Source organism: Ursus maritimus, unplaced genomic scaffold, assembly GCF_017311325.1.
Source record: "Ursus maritimus isolate PB19 unplaced genomic scaffold, ASM1731132v1 scaffold_31, whole genome shotgun sequence".
Lineage (NCBI taxonomy): Eukaryota > Metazoa > Chordata > Mammalia > Carnivora > Ursidae > Ursus > Ursus maritimus.
The window spans coordinates 2,400,797-2,422,244 of record NW_024425675.1 but is presented as its reverse complement, the minus strand read 5'-3'; the positions used below and the strand labels follow the sequence as shown (position 1 = coordinate 2,422,244).

General features: G+C 39.6%; 1 protein-coding gene and 1 long non-coding RNA gene across 18 annotated transcripts in view; one reads left to right on the top strand and one right to left on the bottom strand.

Moving 5' to 3' along the window:
- Nucleotides 1-16,168, top strand: part of CREM (cAMP responsive element modulator) — a 69,324-nt gene extending 53,156 nt beyond the window's left edge. For 5 of the 17 annotated variants that reach the window (XM_040645244.1, XM_040645242.1, XM_040645247.1 and 2 more), the window contains 3 exons: nucleotides 6,074-6,109; nucleotides 9,863-10,019; nucleotides 14,924-15,561. In XM_040645244.1, coding sequence (XP_040501178.1) covers nucleotides 6,074-6,109; nucleotides 9,863-10,019; nucleotides 14,924-15,068 — 338 coding nt within the window. In that variant the 3' untranslated portion in view covers nucleotides 15,069-15,561. Of the gene's footprint in view, nucleotides 1-953; nucleotides 1,064-1,620; nucleotides 1,790-6,073; nucleotides 6,110-9,862; nucleotides 10,020-14,923 lie in introns of those variants that run through there. The other 12 variants (XM_040645246.1, XM_040645249.1, XM_008683936.2 and 9 more) reach the window with 7 other exon arrangements.
- Nucleotides 7,422-14,939, bottom strand: LOC103656517. Its single transcript, XR_566642.2, has 3 exons — nucleotides 14,818-14,939; nucleotides 13,833-13,971; nucleotides 7,422-7,937 (listed from the first exon to the last, which is right to left on the bottom strand). It is a non-coding gene; the product is annotated as an uncharacterized LOC103656517 (long non-coding RNA).
- Nucleotides 16,169-21,448: the final 5,280 nt, after the last annotated feature.

The following is a 21,448-nucleotide window of genomic DNA, read 5'->3' as shown; positions in this document are numbered from 1 at the left end:
ATGCAAATCATTTCTTTCAGACTACGGTCTTTTACACTGGTGAACCGGAGCTAACTTTTTATCTAACCTTGCCGTTGTTAAATTTCCTATAGCGATCCAGCTCTTCATGCCCTGAAGTGATCCAAATAACAGTTGGCATTTAAAAAATTTACTAGTAGTAATTGTGATTTATTTATGAATTTTTTAAAAATCCCCAAATTCTTTTCAAGGGATTTTAATTTAGTAAAATAATATATTAGATTGAGCCTCATGAAATTGCTTTTTTTTTTTTTTTGTGGGCCAAAAAGGTCAAACAGCAAATTCCTATGGTTCGAACTAATATTTATGGAAGAATGCTGTGTAGTTCTTGCTACATTTGGCACAGTGAATTTTTTAAATGTCAGTATTTATTCTTTCAAGTGAAATTAGCAAATTCTGTGTCACCTTGGGAAGAGCTGGATTTTATGGCACTGTAGCAAATAGTTCAGCAAATAGAACTGTGTTAAGTGAACAAAGGTGGCTGGGTGTTTCTTGCTTGATGAATTTAGAAGTGTTCAAGAAATACATTTCTGTGTATTTCACAATATTTGTTTTTCTGGGCTGATTGTCAGGTTTTTTGTTGTTGTTTTGATCTCCATGTATTTTTTTCTCCTGCAAGTTATAAAAAAAAAAAAACCCACAGAATTTATGCCCCCTTTGTTTATCTTAGAAACCTTGGAGAGAACAATAATAAAAAAGTTAGTTGCTCCTTAAGAAACAGTCTTGTAACTTAATGCTAATGAGACCTTTTTTTTTTTTTTGCCAGAGCCCATCTCAACAGATTTCTATGTACAATGAGAAACAAGAACATTAATATGGTTTATTACAGGAAGGGCTTTTATAGGGCTTTGGTTTCATTGAGCTCCTCTGTGACAAAGCAAATTGATGGCAGTGATAGGCTAGTGATGTCATTGTGATGTCAGTTACTCCTACTTATCCTGCACATGCTTGCTAGTTTGGAACACTGTATGTCAACCTGTGATAGGGGAGACAAGACAGTTCTGTATGCAGAAGCCCATCATGGCTGTAACTGGAGATGAAACAGGTAAGAATTTTAAAGAGAGATTTAAATTAATTCTGAAAATTTCACCTTGAAGTTTAGAAAAATTTAGGGACCTCGGAGTATTTCAAAATATTAATTTTCTAGCAGCTGAGGAGTAAGAACTTTCTTTTCTTCTCTATCTGTATGTCTTCAGCACACTCTGTGAAGGCATCTTAGTGAAAGTGTTGTTTTGTTCAGCGTATAGCTTATTTGGCCAAGGCAGTGATCCTGTCTCTCTCTCCGTTCTGCTTTACTAAAATAAGCTGTTACTTCATCTGCAACCTGTTGCAAACCCAATGCAGCTACAAGTTAAACATACATACTGTTCAACTTGTAAAAAATTAAGCTTCGATTTCATTGTCGTGTACAAACGTTGCTCCAAAACAGCACAGGAAAACCCAGCGTGTGAGGGGTGTTTGCGTGCCTGCTTGGTTCTTTCCTCCTGTATTTACAATGGTCTGCACCTCAGCTAATCGAGTTCAAAAGGCTGACGTCACTACATTTCCTGGAATCGTGTTCGGCAGGGAAGTGGAAAAGTTAAACTCCAAGCGAGCTGCACATTGACGTCAGCCCCGAGTCATGCTGTGATTTAGTCAGTTCCTTTCTGCTTTGTCAAGTGCTGCCGACAGATTGAGGGCTGCTAACTAGCTCGCCCCTGCCTCTCTCCCCAAGATCGCTCTTGCACAGAATAGCTTTTCTCGTAAGCCTTGCTTGAACGTTTCTCCCGAGGTAAGTATCTGCCTGACGAGGGGGAACGCTTTGTGAACCCTGTAACGCTTGGGTGAGCGCAACTCCGCCGCCGTCTGTCCCGCCTACGCCTACGTGGGACGGTCGAGCCTCCCGCTGCGGCCGCCCCGCACGTGCCCCGGGAGAGGTGGGCTCTGGAGCTGGAGGGTTTCCCCACCCTTGCTTGCTCTCGGGCACTGGCGCCTCACGGTGCCCCCTAGCGCCCAGTCAGGGAAGTGCTCGTCTGAAAGTTGTCACCCCACCCCCGCCCCTCCACCTCCCAGTCTCAGTTCTTGAAATTTGTGATCAGTAATCCTTCTGTTGTTTGGTTTTCTTAATTAGAGGTAATGATTCTGACGTAGTTGCTAATGTTCTGTGTTAGGGTTGCATTGTTTTTTCTGTGGTGTCTCACTTCTAGCCGAGTTCTGAATTTGCAGTTGAATTCACGAAGAATGGATGATTGTAAACAGCTTCGCCACAGTTTAGCTTCTCAGGGTTAGTGGGTCTAAACCCTCTTCCTAGATGGGAACATTCCATTGATTTGAGCAACTAAAATCTGTATTAAAGCGTTTTGAAAATTATCTTGATGCGCTATTATTTTTCTCAAAGTTTTTGTGAAATTTTAGAAAAGCTATAGATTGCAGAAACTCTCAAATGACAAGTTTATTGTAAGATACAGATGGACTTAATCTCAAATACTGCATGTAATGTGATTCTAGAAGCAAAAGGCATTTTGTGCATCTATTTATCTGCTAAAAATTATTAGTTGGCTTATATCCTTCTTTACTAAGCCTTTAATTCCAATTCTCATGTCTAACCATGAGAGAAAATTATAATAAAAAATAAAGATTTGAAAATATACAATATATTTAAAGATGAAAGTTTAAGGTAAAACTCTGCATATTTTTTAACCATTGCTTGTAAGTGAACATTTTTATACATTTATGTGCACAGAATGAACATACACCATCCTTGAAGAGCTTTGTTTCACAGTTTTATCCATAATGCTTATACATGAGTTACTTCCAGTTTAAAATTTTCCAAGTGCTAAAACTAAAAAATGTCAGACTTTTTTCACAAGACCTCATTGTGCTTTGGAAATCATCATTTTTAGAAATCTGATCAGTTTTCACAGAAAAAATTCTATTTTGAAATGCTGTTTAAAAATGAAAAACACTTTTTTTTTTTGAGGGGCCCAAAGAGCACAGTGTTTAAGGGACTTTTTTGAAGTAATAGAATAGCTACCTGTGTGGACTGGTGAACCAAGTGGACTGATGTAGATCTTTGGCTTACACATTTTTTTTGATCATGACCCCCGTGTGTGTGTGTGTGTGTGTGTGTGTGTGTGTGTATACATAAAACAAGTTCTCTTTTTTCTTCTTTTGTTTTTTTTAAGTTCAATTAATTAACATATAATTAACATATATAAATAACATAATTATTGGTTTCAGAAGTAGAGGTCAGTGATTCATCAGTCTTATATCATACCCAGTGCTCATTACATCACATGCCCTCCTTGATGTCCAGCACCCAGTTACCCCATCCCCTCACACCCCTCTCCTCCAGCAACCGTTTGTTTCCTATGATTAAGAGTCTCTTATGGTTTGTCTCTAATGCTTATCTTGGGGCACCTGGGTAGCTCAGTCAGTTAAGCTTCTGACTCTTGATCTCAGCTCAGGTCTTGATGTCAGGGTCATGAGTTCAAGCCCTGCAGTGTTTTTGGTTGGTTGGTTGGTTTGGTTTTGTTTTTTTTTTAAGTGCTTATCTTTACATATAGTAGAGATGTAGTATACTTTTCTGTTTTTTCTGTTGCTCATGAAATTGATTTTGTGACCCACTAATGGTCTAAAACTTACAGTTTGAAAAACTTGTCTAGACCAAAATCAGGTTCCTGACAATGACTGGTATGGGAAAAGTTTTTAGGAGTATTGATTTATAGGATCATGGAATAAAATGTGGAAAGTGAACATCTATAGTTTATAGAATTGTATTATTGAGACTTTTGGGTATAGTTTAACTTTTTGCTAGAAATAGTTTTTGGCTTTATTCATAAGCTGATATTAAGAGCCTTATTCCATATTTTTTAGTGTCTGAGTCAAAAAAACTCTACTATGTTGTATTCAGCCTAGATTTCTGAATTGTTAAAAATAAATATTCCAACTTATTCAAATTTGGAAAATAGTGTCTTAGTTAATATTTGATGCATGAGAATAAGGATACATTTCACCTTGTGAAAGGAGGGCACCTTGTGAAAGGAGGGCACTTGAAAGGTTATTGTTGGGGAATTTTCACATAAAAGAAAGGTTTGGATTAGGTTTAACAGTTTCTTAAAGTTGCCAGCAAAGCAAGTTATCATCATGTTGGAAGAGAAAAAAGTCATTTATCTACTTTAAGTTTTAATAAAACTCCAAATCTGCGTGGAAGGTTTATTGAAATTTCCATTGTGCTATGTTCCCACTATTTTTGAAAAAAATTCAATGAAAATTTTTTGGGATGATTGTTTCACTCTGCCCAGTTTTATTTGCCTATATGAATATATTGCCTAATAAAATAATTATGATACTTTGCATTTATATAAGCTTTAAAAAAATCGCAGTGTTACAGTGTAAATACAAATACAAATGTGGTCAGTGCCATCAAACGATCAGATGGTGAGAGACCTACAGGAAGTGGTAACATAGGTCAAAGGATCCAGGCAGGCCTCGCTGAGGAAACTCTATTTAAATACCCAAGAGGAGAAACACTTTTCATGTATTTTTCCTGATGCACTCAGAGCAGATAACATTATATTCATTTTTCATATAAAAACGTGGATCAGAATGGTGTAGAACTCGCCCAAGCCCACAAAGCTAACAAGTGGTGAACCAGTTTGGACCTTCAGACTTCAAGAGCAGACCTTGTCAGGTTCTGCTCACACCATAGTACATCGCTCCTCAAAATTCACCCGGTAAATTCATGCTAATGGTAGATGAGTTACCACAACATACTACACGCTACTTAGAAAACATACAAAATAAAGCTTGCATCATTTTAAGTAGTCAAAATGAATTTTTTTCTAGACTATTTATTATTTCTCTCCTAGGGCAATAGAGTATATATTTGATAATATATAGAACTTTTCATTTCAATATTTATAAAATGTCTCATCTTTTACATAGACTTTTTTTTGACTCTTAAAATTTTCACTTCAACAACTCAGGAAGTTCCCTTATATGTAACTTAAAGTAAAAATACTTAATGACTTAATTCTTTGTGGTCCAAGTGTTATTGTAACAAATTTGAAAATGTTCAGCGCTTTAATAGTCGTGTTTATGTAGAGTTTAATTTTCCTGGAAAAAATAGAGCAGTGGAGAAGGGAAAGGTTTTGAGACACCAGGCAAGGACAAGGCTGATTCGGAAATTGTGTGCCCTGGCACGGTGGAAGGGAGGGAGAGAACGAAAAAGAGAAAAGTGAAGATGTCAGTAGCTTCTTGGAGCTGTGGAAAAGAAGTCCCCTGCTTACCAGTACGGCTTCAAAGTTAGCTCCGTTGCTTGTTACTTAGGTAGATTTGGGATAAGGACACCTAGCGAAATGACATATGAAGGCAGGAGCTCCATTTATAAAAATGTTTTTATTCAGATAATGTGCTCAATTCAGTTAATGTGCTCAGTGATCTCAATTAGAAGATAAATCAACAAACAAAATCACCACCATTTGGGATGTGGATAAGTTGTTCCACTTCAAAAACTATCAAGAGAGGCATTTGGCTGAGTTTCTTATTTCTTTCTTTGTTAGGAAGAAACAAGCACCTCTTTGACTTGTGAGGCTTTTCAGTTAGTTTTCTTATTACCAGTCTGATGAGACTGTATCATATGGTTACTTGTGATTCTCCACCTTTGAGGTTCTATTCTAAATGATTATAAACATTGAAAAGGACTTTTATTATCTTTTAATGATTTATTCTTTAAAGGAATATAATATAGTAGAAATTTTAGAAGTTTTTAATAGGCATATTTTTAAACCAAATAAGGGATAAGAGCCATACGTTTCAATCATTCTATTACCCAGGTTTGTTAGAAGGGAAACTCCAGGGGAAAATATATTTATGGATGTTATATGCCTTTTAACTAATATACAGTATAAGCATAATTTGGAACATTGTCTTTCAGAACTTAAGGAAGGGAAGAGGAAGGGAACTAACATTTGCTGAATGCCTACCATGTGCCAGGCACTGTGCTAGACACTTTGACATACATTACAGGGTTTATTGTGAGTATTAAATGAGATAATGTATCCCCATTTTACAGATGAGGAAACTGAACTTGCCCCAAGTCACATGGCTGGTAAGTGGCAGAGCTGGACTAGAATCCAGACTCCAGATCCCATGCTTTTTCTCCTGTACCGTGTTTAAAGCTTGCGAAGAGAGGTATGAAGCTTAATGACCAGAACTGAGAGTTCTAGGAATTTTCTTTTTCCATGAAATATTTGATACTAAACATAAAAAAAAAAAATTCATGTCAGGAGGTAGACAGTGGGAAGTACACTGTAATTAGAACTAATCTGCTGCTCAAATGCCAGGTGAGATGACTAGTATGTAAGGGAAGATTAGGAAGTAATGCCAGTTTGAATAAGTACATAGCATCTTGTAAGGACTTCCCACGTCTTAGTGCTAAAGACTTAAAGACTTAGCTATAATAATAGCTAATAGTAGTCTTATAATAATAATACTGCTTATTTTAAACATTCAAATGACAGTGGGCCTAGGCAAAACCCTGGCAAGTTCAAAATTTCCTTCGCGGTGTGCGTATAAACCCACCGAGCACCCACCATGTGCCAGGTACTGTGCTAGGGTGTAGGGAGTACCAAGCTAAAGAAGACACCTCTGACTTGTCTTTAAAGTCTTTGTTGCCTTAGAATAAAATTAGTATATAAGTATCTTTCTCGTATTATCTTTCTTCAGTCACAAGATGATAGCCCCGCTGGTGACTCATTTATTGTCAGAAATATTGTATACAGTGAAATTCTAGAATAAATCACGTGGACACACATTTAGGAGTTAGATGGGACAGGGAGGAATTGGCCTTTCTACGAGGAGTTCAGGGATAAGAATATGTCATCAAAGACTGTAAGGTGGTTCTTTGAACTGTGATTCTAGGTATCGAATCTGCTATAAATTGCCACTGAATTGAGGATATTGGAAACTGAAGCTAGCCAAGTTAAAAGGGTTTTTTATCACTTCTTTCAACACAAAACTTTTTGACGTTTGGGTGTTCTCAAAACAAGAGATTCTCTTTGCCCATATCTTTTTACTGTATTTACTAATAAAATCATATTTGCATATGGAATTTATCCATTGACATTTACTCTGTGACCACTAAAAGTATACCATCATAAAGATTCTTTAGGATATTACAGAAATGTATATTAATTCCTACTAATTAATACCAATTCCTATTTCTGTCTTGAACTAATGACCTGCAATCTGATTTTTGTTGAAGAAAATAAATATAGAGTATATCTGAAATGTGGCAATAAAACCCAATTTATTAGCTAACCTCCCAGAACTAATATATATCCAAATATATCCTCCCCTTCCAAGTTACTTTAAAGGGATATCTTTTTCCTGAGCTGTTGCTCAGAATGTTGTAAGAATACTTCTTTTGAATTGCTTTTATCCTTCATGGCGCCAAATGTGTTCCTTTGAGGGTTGTTTCAGCTTTTGGAAACAGGCAAAAGTTTAGAACCATTTCTGCTTGTAAGACCAATGAATGAACTTTAGTTTTCACCTATGAAGTACACCTATCCCCCCCTTTTCTTTCCCCTTTTTTAAAAAAGAATGGATACTTTTAAACTAACTTTTACACATCGTATGAGCATTCTGCTCTAACTTCATAGGACAGAAAATAGCAGATGTATACAAAAGGAGAGGGAGAGAGAGAGTATAACAAACCCCTCTGTTAATTTTATTACACTTCTCTGTGACCAGAGTTTGCAAAAGAACAGCCCTAGACCAAGGTCTGCATCCATGCCGCCTGCGAATGTCAACACGATGACACGTAAACTTCTCATAAACTTCTCATTCGTCACTGGCTATTGTTCCAGTTTTAGAAAGCCTGTGTAGTCTCCAGCTGTTCCATTGTTTCAACCTTTATTATCCTGTAACCTTCTTCCCTGGATGTGGGTAAAGAGAAAAGAGGAGAGAGCTGTTGTTCTCTGCTCCATTCTACCTCCTCTGACAATATGATTAAAATATAAAAAAATCTTTAGCCAGTTAACAGTTTAAAGCTTCTAAAAATTATCTTCTTAAATATTTCAAAGCAAAGATAATCTATGACGTATAATGAGACAACTGTGTATACAGTATTTTAAATAGTCACAAAAACAAATTTAGGATTTTTCCCAAGTTTATTATTGATAGAGATTTTGCTGGTGACCCTTTTATTTATCAGTTACTTTATCACCATTGTTTTTAAAGTTATATATAGAAGGACGGAGCAGTGCATCCTTGTAAGTGGTATTTTTGTTAATCTTATGAAGACCTTTAATGATCTTCCCCCAAAGCCATATTTTAAAAGTTTAAAAAATATTTTCACCTAATTCTTAAGCTCTAGGGGGAAAAAAAAAAACCTGGCATTTACCCAAAAGGAGTATCTAGATCAGTTTTTGGTTAACCTTTTAAACTGCTTAGCTATTTTCATTTGTAATACTCTTATTTAAGTGAAAAAAATCTTTGTGTCCCTTTTGGGTAAAATTTCAGTTCTTAATGGTTATAATGTATTTTAATGAAATATGGAAGTGCTGTGTTTTCTATTTTGATTGGCATTGGTTCAGACCAATTTTTGTAGGCTTTGGTAACTTTTTAAAACCCTTTTTCTTGCAGTCAGCTTTGAGACAGCATGAATTTTGTGATCTCTTAGAGTGTCAGATTAACTCTGGACCATATATTCTCAAAGTTGAAACTGTGGTGGTAGGAACATATTTCATCACTTAAATCCATCTGTCTCTTCTAGGAAGCTATGTTCATTACAGTAGAAAGGCAAATGTTGAGTATAAATTAGGAAACTTGGAGGACTTTTAGTATTCAACATGAATACTAAGTAAATATTAAGTCTGTCATTTAACTATGCACTAGAATTAGAAAAATTTTTAAATGAATACTTAGAAATGTATTATTATCTCAAGAAACCTACTTAAGACAAAAATTATCATCCCCCAGAGAAACCAGATTTAAGTAGAGCTTTGCTGTTTTGTTCTTTATTTCGTTTTGGTTTTTAAACTGAAAATACAGCGAGCCAGGTTTGTCCTTCTAATACCTCAGTTATCTTCTGGTAGTAGGACTTGTATTTAAAGACATCCAGTAACTGTCTCAGGCATGGTGTAGGGTACAGGGAAATCTCTTATCTGGAACATTCAGAGAATAGAGATGTTCTGCTTAATTAAAATTTTTGCAGTGGTATGCTGGAGCCAGCTCCCACTGGTCTGCTAGAGTGATTATTAAATTTTCAGGGTTTTTGTGAGCTGGTTGTAAAAAGAGCCATTGTTTAAAATTAAATATATATAAAGAAATACATATGTATTTAACAAATGAGTTATGTGAAAAACAATAAATACTCAAAACTCATCACTTCTCATAATTTTATCTGTGCTCTTGAGGTGATTTGCATCTCTCTTAACCGTATGGTGTGCTACTTACTGCGTATGTCTTTTCATCTCCACCTTCCGTGAGGTCACCCTGGTAGCTTGAAATTGGCCATGGTGAAAGTATTTACATGATGTGAATTGATAAACACATCAAGGCTTTTCCCCCCGGAGAGCAGTTGGAAAGCCTCCCTAATGTAGCTTTTGATAAAAAAACCTTTCTAAAATGCACGGGGGCATTTTTCTACCTTAACTGTATAGAGCACGCTGGTATTACTGTTTCAAGTGCTGAAGATCTTTGACCTAAGACTTTAATGCTCAAAATAATCATCTTAAATATTAGCAAGGTCACTTCTTATGACATGTAAAAAGAAGTATGTTATTTTCAGGTCAGTTTTATATAAAAGATCACATTGTAAATTGTTTATATAAACTTGTCATATTTCGTTCCATTGCAGCCGCCACTGGTGACATGCCGACTTACCAGATCCGAGCCCCTACCACTGCTTTGCCGCAGGGAGTAGTGATGGCTGCCTCGCCAGGAAGCTTGCACAGTCCCCAGCAACTAGCCGAGGAAGCAACACGCAAACGAGAGCTGAGGCTAATGAAAAACAGGTAGGATGTTTCACCAGAAACCAGTAACCACCTATCGGACACATAACTTATTGCTGTGGAGCTTTTAAAAAAACTGCTTTTCCCAAGCCACTTCTCCCAAGTTACGTGTTCTGTGGCATTTTGGGGTTTGTGCTCTGCATGTGACGATAATTAGATTGTCTTGTCATCAGAGTGCCTAGCCGGGAAACCATTTCATCAGCAGGAGGCACATCCCTACGTGTGGTAAGGGTAATGTCTAGAAGATACATTAATTTTCTTAATGATGATGCAAGGGCTTTATTACAAATAAAGATTTATTTTTTACTTGGTATTTCCTTTGTAAAGTAGGTGATAAGTGTAATTCTTTTGTTTCTTTATGAGCAAAATTAAGTGTGAGTGAAGATTTTCTAAGCCTAAGTAAAGGGGCGCCTGGCTGGCTTAGTCAGTAGAGCATGCAACTCTTGATCTTAGGGTCATGGGTTCAATCCCTGTGTTGGGGGTAGAGTTCACTCAAATAAATAAATAAATAAATAAATGAATGGAATTTTCTAAGTTTTTTATATGTAGTTTCCTTTTATCTATTTTGTAACTTTTTTCCCCTACTATACTGAAATACATATTAATTCTGATAAATTTTGGTCAAGTGCAAATACAAAGCAACAGAAAGAAACGAAATTACTCAGAGCCCCATCACTTAGAGATACCTACTAATATTATAGCATATGTACTTTCAGTTCTCACTCTCATTTTCTCTCTTACTCTTGTACTATGTTTCTCTAATTTTATTTTTTAAACAGGAGTATGTCATAGAAATGCTGTTTTCCAAAATTCTTCAACTTGACTTGTATATTATTTCTTGGTTTAGTTTTTATGATGGAAAATGGTGCAAGTTAATCTGATTTTCAAAATGAACAGAGTAGTCTAAGAGTTCTCCCAGTCTTCTGGTCACCCTATTCCTAAGTGTTTAAATCATGTCCTCATTGTAAGAAAACAAAACATTTCAGATGACATCATGTGCTTGCCTCTGACCAGGATCACATGGCGGTGGTTTGTTTAGTAGGCATTAGTTAGAAATTGTGGCTTCTGAGCCACTACAAGTCAGAAATAAGTACTGACTTCGTAACAATCCTTTGTAACTGAATGTGAACCAGTAGCAGCTATCCTCAGTTTACTCACATGCTCTTAAATGTCATATTTTGAGGGCGCCTGGGTGGCTCAGTCAATTAAGCATCTGCCTTCTGCTCAGGTCATGATCCCGGGATCCTGGGATTGAGTCCCATGTCGGGCTCCCTGCTCAGCAGGGAGCCTGTTTCTCCCTCTCCTTCTGCCTGCAGCTCCCCCTGCCTGTGCTTGCTCTCTCTCTCCCTGTCAAATAAAATCTAAATAAATAAATGTCACTTTTTGATATAATATAGGACTCCTTAAGTTGGCTTTAGTTCCCAAACATTGTAGTTACTGCAGATCTCCAGGTGGAGTTTTGTACCCTGGAAAGTGCAACAGGTTACCAGCAATAGGATCATTAAGATACACACATCTTTATCAGTGGTTGTTCCTGGTTAATTCAGTCATGCTGGGTTCCTATTTTTCATTGTCAGCATTTTGCTCAGAAATCCTGAAGGGGCTGAATGGGTGGGGCTTACATAGTATCACACATAGCTGTTTTATGGAAGTCTTGCTATCAAAGATCTCTAACTTAGATCTGGTGAAGGAATATGGATATTTTAAAACTGTCCTTTCAGAGATCTCAGGGAGCTATGAAAATAATTGCTTCTGTGGTCACAGAATTTACATTGTAAAGTTCAGTTTAGAAATATAAAGTGTGGGAATAATGCACATTGTAAAATTGTTCATTGATGTCTTATTTTCCTAAAGAAAATAAATAGAAAGACCTAGAAAGTAGCGTTCTTATTTCCCTTTTGTCATTATTCTGTACCTTTATTTTTAGATTAAAAAATGTTGTCAGTAGAACTATCAATGAAATAGTGAAATATTAGGCAGTGGGTTCCTCTAGATATGCCCCACAACTACCTACACGTACATAAGATATTTTCCTGAGGAAAACAATCATGAAATTTTAGGTTTTAAAAAAATAGTTAGCTGATAACAGCTATTGGGTAGCATTAGTGTTTGGGCTGTGAATAACCGAGGGAAATGGAGCCTTCACCTCGCAGGTGTTACTTTGACCTTACGTGGCTGGTCCAGAGGTAAGTGCAGCCAGAACAAAGGCTCAGCAGTGTCACCAAGGATCCAGGCTTCTCCTCACTGCCGTCAGCTTCAGCAGGTGACATTTGTTCTTAGGGTCACAACGTGGCTGCCACGTCTCTAGGCGTGGCATCAGGCAGGAAGAAGGGAGAAGGGCCAGAGCCAAAAACTGGGGCCGGCTGAGTCTAACTCTTCCGAAATCTTCTCCTGGAAGACCCTCGGAGCATGTTAAACCCACATTTCCTTGGCGAGAAATAGCTATAGAATCCCTAGCTGCGAGGGATTCTGAGCAGGGTCTGTGTCAGCTTTCCAGATCTCAGTTTCAGAGCAGGACGAGGGAAGAGCGATGGCTAACAGGTGGCTCAGCTGAGCAAGTACCATATGCAGGTTTTAAATGCTTTGTTTTTACTGTTTCTCTAACTCACATAACTTGCACGTGAGACCAGGTCTGGTTATTACCCTTACTTTCCAGATGAGGGACTGAGGTTCAGAGTGGTTAAGTAATGAGCTGGTTAAGGTCATGCACGGGACAGAACCTGGATATGCAATCCGGCAGTCTTTCTTCCAGAGCCTGCCCGCTGCACTACACCAGAGTCACCTCCGAGACCTCGGAGTAAGCTTCAGACTTAACTTCATGGAACGTATGTAGGTTTTACTTATTAATGTGAAAGACCTCTCCTACATTCCATTTTTATTCTTTGGCTGGCATTTATGATAGATCTGATAGAGATTTCTCCCAGCCCAGCGACAGTTTATATTTCTTTACAGCTTTGTCAACATTTCCTCTTTGCCGTGTATTTCCTCCCCATGCTGAGGATATAGCCAGACAAATGTGAAGCCTGAAAACTGAGCTAACTATTAATAGAAGAAACAGGTGTTTTCCATAGCAGGGAAGTACTTAGGAATGTACCACCTACTGGTGCGATCATTTAAAGCTTTGTGCTGGAACATTTTGACGGGTAACCTGCACCGTTCCCACATGAGAGATGAATTATCATATTTACAATAAATAGTGGACCTTGGTAAAGAAAATTAAAAAATAAGTATCACAGCACTGCTATTAGATATGTAAAATTTCCTATAATGATAATTTGTTTTGTAAAGTGATTATCTTCCTTCCAGATCTAGAATTTAATATAATGATTCAATCATGAAAACAGTGGTATTCCTCAATGTATCTTAGTTCCTTTGTAGAAGAGTTGCAAGTTTTATGAGTGTGCTTGGATTTATTCTCAACTTTTCCCCATGCATCATGTAGATTAAATCCATCTGTATTCATCAGATTCGGTTCACTTCTTACATTTTTTTATTTTCTTGTTAACTAGTTGAGAAGTCTGAGAACTTTGTGAGTTCACAGAGTGAGTGCATTGTTCTTGGCTAGGAAGTAGGGGTTGATCTTTTCCTGCAGTTCACTGGGATTTCAAGGTCTTTTTTTCTGCTGACACTTAGTCCCGCGGAGAAAAAACAGATAACCAGTTGTTAGTGAGTCAACTATCCTAAAAATAAAACAGAATTGGCCAAATCTGTCGTACACGTCACTCCTGGGTCAGAATTGCAGCAGCGCTAGCTAGCATTGTAGTAACTAGTGTTTAGACAACCAACACAACTCTTGTTAATATATGTTTGAGTTACCTCTTTCGACGTGGGCTTTTTTGATATGAAGTGTACCCCAAAGGCAGTTATTTTCAGTTGACTCCTCCAAAAGAACACTGTTATCAGAGGGTATGTTCTACAGAGGAGTTAAATGATGGAGTTGCCACCCCTTCTCACCCTGAAAAAAAGGAGAAAGAGAAAAAATGTTAGCTCTATTTATTATTTTTTGGCGGGGTTATGCATGAAAACGACTAACTCATCTGTGTCTTTGTGTTTGTTGCTTTGGCTGGTCTGTTCCTTCCTTTGGGCATGCCGACAGCGCTTTGAAGACAGTGTATTGGGTAGGAAATGCACGTGGTTGAAAAACAGTCTTGAAATACACTTTTGGGTTATATAGTAGCTTCCTTTCCAAAGTTTTAATATTGGTGCTCTCACTTCGTGGGTTTAAATTGTCTGAATTATTGAGTGCTGGATTCTGTACCCTCCCTTCTTCCCTTCCTTAATTTTCAGCAGCGTAGTCCATTTCATTTTGGTTTATGAAAATGTGTGTGACTTGCTTACTGTTGTCTTTATCCACGTTGTTTTCTAGCCAATAAACTGCTTCTCGCAGTCATGGTCGAGCTTATTTGTTTTACTGATGAGATTCAGTCTTGAAGAAACAAAGTCTCCAAAATTGACATTTCAAATTTCTGAGGATTAATTTTTCCAATATTTTTGACCAAATAAAGTTAACTTATTGTGACGGAATATGTGGCTTTTGGTGGACAAAAATAATTAAGAGAACTGAAAGGATCTGTAAATGTTTTTGTAGAAATTCCACGTGGGGATGTGGTCTTATTGTTTTAGGTTACTGAAAACCATTCTAGTCACTGTTATCATGGAATGTGTGCCCTAAGAAAACAGCATTTACAACCAACGATGGACACGTTGATCGTGCTCTCAAGTCGTTCCTGTTGTTTGAAAGTAATCTTACAAAAGGCATGTGCTTGGTTACATTTGTTGTGTGGCTTTGTACAAACCTTACCTAGGATTGATTGGCTGTTGAGTCTGGGGGGCAGAAGTTCATTTGAGCCAGTCTGGATTGTGCTGGGAGGTTGTTCCTGTAGTCATTTGCCTTGTGTTGGTTCCAGGGAAGCTGCCCGGGAGTGTCGCAGGAAGAAGAAAGAATATGTCAAATGTCTTGAAAATCGTGTGGCTGTGCTTGAAAACCAAAACAAGACTCTCATTGAGGAACTCAAGGCCCTCAAAGATCTTTATTGCCATAAAGCAGAGTAACTGTCTTTGACTTGGACCTTGTTTATTATGAACTCTAATCAAGGCAGGAGATGCAGCAATTCTACTAATTGCCATAAGGACTCGTGGAAGGGACACTTGTGACCCTTAAGAATCCAGTTTGGCTTAGTGTTTGACATTGAATTGGGAACGCTGTTCCAAGATTTGGAATGCAGCCATGATCACATTTACCAAGCTTACTTCAGTCTGCTTGTCAATAGCATGCAAAAAAAAAAAAAAATGTTTTGTTTGCCCTTTCGCTTCTACTTTTTTTCAGGGAAGCTGCTAAAGAATGTCGACGTCGAAAGAAAGAATATGTAAAATGTCTGGAGAGTCGGGTTGCAGTGCTGGAAGTTCAGAACAAGAAGCTCATAGAGGAACTTGAAACTTTGAAAGACATTTGCTCTCCTAAAACAGATTAGTAGAAATATTTAACTATGAACTGATTACAACATGTACAGTTGCTTTTGAAGGCAATACAATATATAGCCAGCAAGAATTATGGCTTTTTTCCTTTGTATCATTCATCGTATTCTCTAACCTCTGACATTCCTAAAATGCTTCACTATAGTTAACTCTTAGCTGTAACTTCAATTTTTTAAAAAGAGACAAGCTGTAAAAAAAAAAAAATGTATGTAACAAATTCTTAAAATGCAATATTTGTAAGACTTGTTCCAATGCCACATATTTGCAGTTCCCAACCTCTGTGTCATGAATAGTGTCCTATGCAATAAAATTTTTTGCAGGTCTTTAAAAATCATTTTAGGAAAGGATGATCAAAGATAATGCATCCAGCAGTACAATAAAAGCAAACCACAAAAAATACCTCAGGAAAGAATTGAAAGAAAGAAAAAAATCGAAAGAATCTAATGACATGCCTATATGAAAAGAAAAAAGAGCCTATAAATGAATTTATGGCATTTGCAGATTTTTATATTAGTTGCTTTGTAAAGAAAGTATTGTATTTCTGTCCTTAAATGCCATAGTTGAAGAGAGTTTTTAATAGAACCATGTTGGTTACATGTTGTAGTGTTTGGTGCTCATTTAACTATCTGAATATTTACTACAGTTTTTACTCTATTGTGTAATATAAAAGATCTTGCAGAAGTTCTTAGTGTCAGTTTGATGAATGAACCTAAGGAAAGTTACAACAAATTTTTATGTCTGGAATGTGCTAAAAGTAAAAGTTAAAATTGTATTTGCCTACCTTCAAGGGTATGCGAGCCAATTTCTACACCGGGTTATGCTCTCTGCAGATGCTCTTTTCGCCATCTCGGTGGAGGGATGGCCCTGGAGCTGTAAAGCAGAAGAGCAGCTACGAGAGATTCAGGTCATGTGATGATGGACAAGGCCTTTCTGCAGATGGGCCCTGTTTTGAGTTTTAGCTAACAGCCACAGGAGCTCTCAAGCAGAAACAAAAACAACCCAAGATTTTATTTTCCATTTCAAAACAGCTTGAAGTCTATATCAGATCAAAGATTTTTATGTCAGCACATTCAGATGAAGTCCATTACATCGAGACAGCAGTGTTCTTACTGGTATTTACATTTCATTCTGTCTTTATAATAAAAAGCTTTAGGTATCAGCCCGAAGCCCTAATCATAAGACGCTCTGTCATCTCTCATTCACTCTGAGACATTTGTTGAATGCCTCCCATGTGCTAGACTCTGCTATATCTTCTCTTATACGTTCTGATTTGTTAAGGATGCCCCCGGCCCCAGTTCCTACTTTCAGTAGTGAAGCCTGGTCAGCGTGCCAGGGAGGTACAAAAACAGGAGGTCTTTGGTATGGTGTCTAATGCTGTCCCCCCGCCGTGCCATCATTCTTTCTTCCTTAGCTGTAACTCCCAGAAGGTAGGCCATGCTGGTTTTGGCTCTTTTTAGAAAGACTTAACCTTCCTTCAGAGTCTGAGCTCTGAATTTCTTTTATCTCAATTTTTGTCTTCTGCAGAGAAGTAAGATGAGGCAAGAAGACAAGGAAGAAAAGAGGAAAGGAAAATCCCATGTTTCAGGTGAAGGAAAATGGTGCTTTATACTCAGTCAGTCCCTGTAAATCAAATGTGTGCTCAGTGTGGTAGACAGTGAGAGGGAGACACAAGGATCAGCAGACAAGATGTAAAAAAGTTAGAGACAGTAAATGCCATATGTTAGAATTAGAGACAGATGTAGCAGGGATTAAATAGGAAACTGTTCACGGAGGAGGCAGATTTTGAACTGGGCCTTTGAAGTAAGTGATAATGCTGGGGAGGAGGGTATTCTGGATGGGGAATACGGAGCACGCGCTCTTCTCCAAGGAGCTTGAATCCAGGAGAACGTTAGTACTCACACGAGAGTTCAGTTTGTAAGAGCGGGAGGGAGTGTGCATGCGTTCGCCTGTGTGCTCTGCTCTATAAAACAGGGTTATGTTATTTCAGACGAAGGGGATTGCATCTGGTTACTTGGGGTCACAAAAAGCAGATGTCTGCCCCCTCCCCAGTGGTTTAAACAATAGGAAATTTCGTTCCCTCACAAAACAAGAAGCCCAGAGGTAGGAAATCCCAGGGTTGCTTAATTTAGTGACTTAACAATGGCAAGGCAACCAGATTCCTGGTAGGCATTTTGCGCCCTGTTTAGGCTGGTTCCCCCAATCCTGATCCTGCTGCCACAGCTGCAGGCACCACACAGGGAACGATAGGCAGTGCTCCTTCCTTCTGTCCTAAGAGCAAAGAAGGCTTGCACACAAGACCTGCACCCGACGATTCTCCGAGGGTCTCACCCGCTAGATTCTCATTATCCCCTCCCTCCGTAACCAGTCACTGGCGGGAGCGTGGAAGTAAACGCTCTGGACTGCTAGTGAAGATTCTCCCCCTGGGACTGGGAGGGTTTCAGGCTTCTGTGAAACATATGGCATCACCGTGGGATCGAGCGGGCTCTGGAAGACCGGTGTGTAGGCAGCTGGCGGCGTGTGCAGGAAGGGGCACGCGGGAGCGCGTCAGCTGGTGAAGAGGGGCGCTCGAGCCATGCTCTCCGGGGCCTCTGGAAACTTCCCATTCTTGCCCCTCCCGTTTGTCCCTGAAACAAAAACGTTTGCTACTAAAAACAGCACGGCTTGCCAGCTCTGCATTCAGCCTGAAACAGCAGTGCCGACACCCTCCGGCCAGGCAGGCAGCAGGCACGACACCCTCCGGCCAGGCAGCCAGCAGGCACGACACCCTCCGGCCAGGCAGCCAGCAGGCACGACACCCTCCGGCCAGGCAGCCAGCAGGCACGACACCCTCCGGCCAGGCAGCCAGCAGGCAGCTGCAGGAACGTGTGCCTGTCGCGGAGCCGTGCTGCGGAAGCCAGAGCTGCCCCTGCGTTATTGCTCCTCGAACATCTTCAGAATCGGGACTTCGGGATGTAGAAATGACCGATCCCGAGTCGTGGGATTACACCACTTGTCAGCTTTAACCAGGTAGTTCACGATGTTGAATCACGCGAGATGGGAAAATAAAGACAATGAGTTTCCGCTGTGTATTTAAACGTGTTTGAGCGCGAGACTCGCCGGAAACCGGACGTTTTGCGTCAGCAACCGCGCTTCTCAATTTTCTTCAGATATTCTTCTCATGTCCAGTACGGTCTGTTTTCTGAGTGTCTAAACTACACCTTAAAAAAAAAGAGGACTTGTGAAACCAACACACTTTTTCTAGTCTAGAACCAAAAATAATGAAGCAGTTTGGACCTGCGTGGGACAAGCCGAGCAGCTGCCAACTGGCCAGCCATGAGGCCCTGACCGACCTCTGTTTATCGTGTGTGCAAGGTCTTCGGGACCTGAAACGTGGCTCGTCTTTTCTAGGGTCGTGCTGAAGACCCAGGCCTGATTCTGAACTACTCGACCATGGTATATTGCAATTTCAATATTTCTGCTTTTGTAGAGCTTATTTCCATATACATCCATCTTAGCTACACTTCATATTTATACATTTTAGAATTCCAAATGTATTTTTAGCGCAAAGCATTTTTAGTACAGTATTGTTTGTTCTTCAAAGATCCATTTTGCCTTGCGGTACTGTGTGATAGCTGACTCAGAATGAGATTTAAGAGAACAGCCTTTCAGAGGGGCCCCTGGGTGGCTCAGTCAGTTAAGCATCTGCCTTCAGCTCGGGTCATGATCTCGGGAGTCCCAGGATCACCCCGGGTCAGGCTCCCTGCTGCAGTCCGCTTCTCGCTCTCTCTTGCCCTCCCGCCCCCCGGCTCGTGCTTTCTCTCTCTCTGTCTCAGGTAGATAAATAAAATCTTTAAAAAAAGAAAAGGTATTTCTTTTCAGGGCCATCTTCCTTACACATTCACTCATAATTCCATCAGGGATGGGAAATGATGAGTAAAAGGAGAAAACTAACCTTACCATACCTTTGTTGTACTTGCTCAAATAAGTTGCAACCCTCGTTATTTCCAAGCCGGTCTTAATTTTCAAGTTTTCAGATTTCTTTACTAGAAAAATATTTGGGAAAAAAGCATGGAAAAGCTGGGCCAGCATGGGTTATTCGGACTGCACACAAGCGCACTCGCGCATGCACACGCTTCCTTCTCTCTCTGTTCTTTCTTTTAATTCTGGCCTTTGCCTTCCCGGGGCAGTAGAATAGAATCAGAGCAAAAGCCCTGCTCTAAATCTGTAGTACGAATTCCTTTGGTTCCCTTGTGCAGAAACCAGTCAAAACCTGAAATAATCCTGAACCTTCCCGCGTCCCCGCTCCCATGGCTTCTGCCCAAACCCTTCCAGTTGTGGGCGCGCGGGGCAAGGCCGCAGCCATGGGCTCTCAGAAGCTCCGAAGGGCACGTGAGGCTGGGCTTTCGGCTCCCCAGCTCTCAGGAGGGGAATGGGGTAAACTTGATTTGAAGTTCCAAATTGTCTTTTTACTTTTAAAAAATTAGCATGTTAAAAATATTTTTTAATATAGGTAACACATACTTGAGGTTCAAAATTCAAAAGATACAAAGGCATATAAAGTCAGTTTCCTGTCCCTGACTCGAAGCCACTTCCTCGGAGGGCAGCCGCAGCTACCAGTTTCTTTGATGTGAAGGAGATCTCTTTAATTCATTGATCAGATCCCCTGCTTCCTTACATTACTGTCCCATCTTCAGAGCTGTGTGATCTGGACTTTCTGGAAAGAGATACAGGGAGCCGGCATGTTCATTCACTCCTTCAAGTCAACAAGCGAGGCTGCATTAGTAAGGATAAGTCCAGAAGGAGAGAGGGCCAGTGGCGGTGGCGCCATCGTGACTTCATGGGCTTTCTCCGGTTTCATGCTAAGTTCTATGGATGCTATAACCACGCAGCTGTAATCAAAGCAAACTGCCCTCATGAACTGAGTGCCTAGTCGGCCAGCACCAAACAATGTGCCGTATAGGGCTTACCACATTTAATTCTCATAACCCAGCAAATGGTGGTGCTTTTATTATCATCCCCAGTTGGCAGATGAAGAAACAGGCGTGGAGACAAGGTCAAGTAACTTGCCCAAGGTCACATAGCTGGTAGAGCTCAGGACCAAGAGCAGAACCCGGCAAGGGGCCCGAAGCCTCTCTCCTGGGACTCTGACCTAACCTCGACCAAAGGCCGGAAAGGGACCAAGAGAAGTGCATGGTGGCCGAGCAGATGGTGGCCTGCTGAAAGGAGTTCTGTGGCTCCAAGTGGTGAGATCTAGGAATATCCAAGCCCGTCCTTTTCTCGTGAGCGGAAGCATGTATTAGTTTCTCTCTGGTTTCTAAAATCCCTGATGCTGTTCGGGAGAAAATGACTGGTTTAAGGACTAGCTGTTGGCGTATCAAAGCTACACTTGTACACTTTGAAGAAGAATCGTCAAGGGAAAAGAAGTCCTGAAAGTATGTAGTTGACCCTTGAACAACGTAAGTTTGAACTGCATGGGTCCACTTACACACAGATTTTTCATGGTACGGTACTGTAAATGTATTCTCTCATGATTTTCTTAACATTTTCTTTTCTCTAGCTCAGTATACAATATATAACATATATATTAATTGACTTTATTATCATTATGGCTCCCAGTCAGCAGTAGGCTATTAAAGTTTTGGGGGAGTGAAAAGAGTTATATGTGGATTTTCGACTGTGGGGAGGGAGTTGTCGGCACCTCAACCCTTGTGTTGTTCAAGGATCAACTGTAATTTATCCTTTAATTTTATAGACAAGGAAACCACTTTTCAGGTTGACTTACTGAAGTATTCATGGCTATTGACAATGAAGAGGCTAGCAGTAACTCAGACCTCTTAACTAGTGTAGTAATCTGTTACCACGAGGCCTCTATTTTCCTGTGGACTGGACTTCCCGTCAGCTCTGGCGAAAACACAGCTTTCTGAGAAAGCATTTGCCCCTGTGGTCTGAATAGGTGGAAGCCCCACCACTTACCGTAG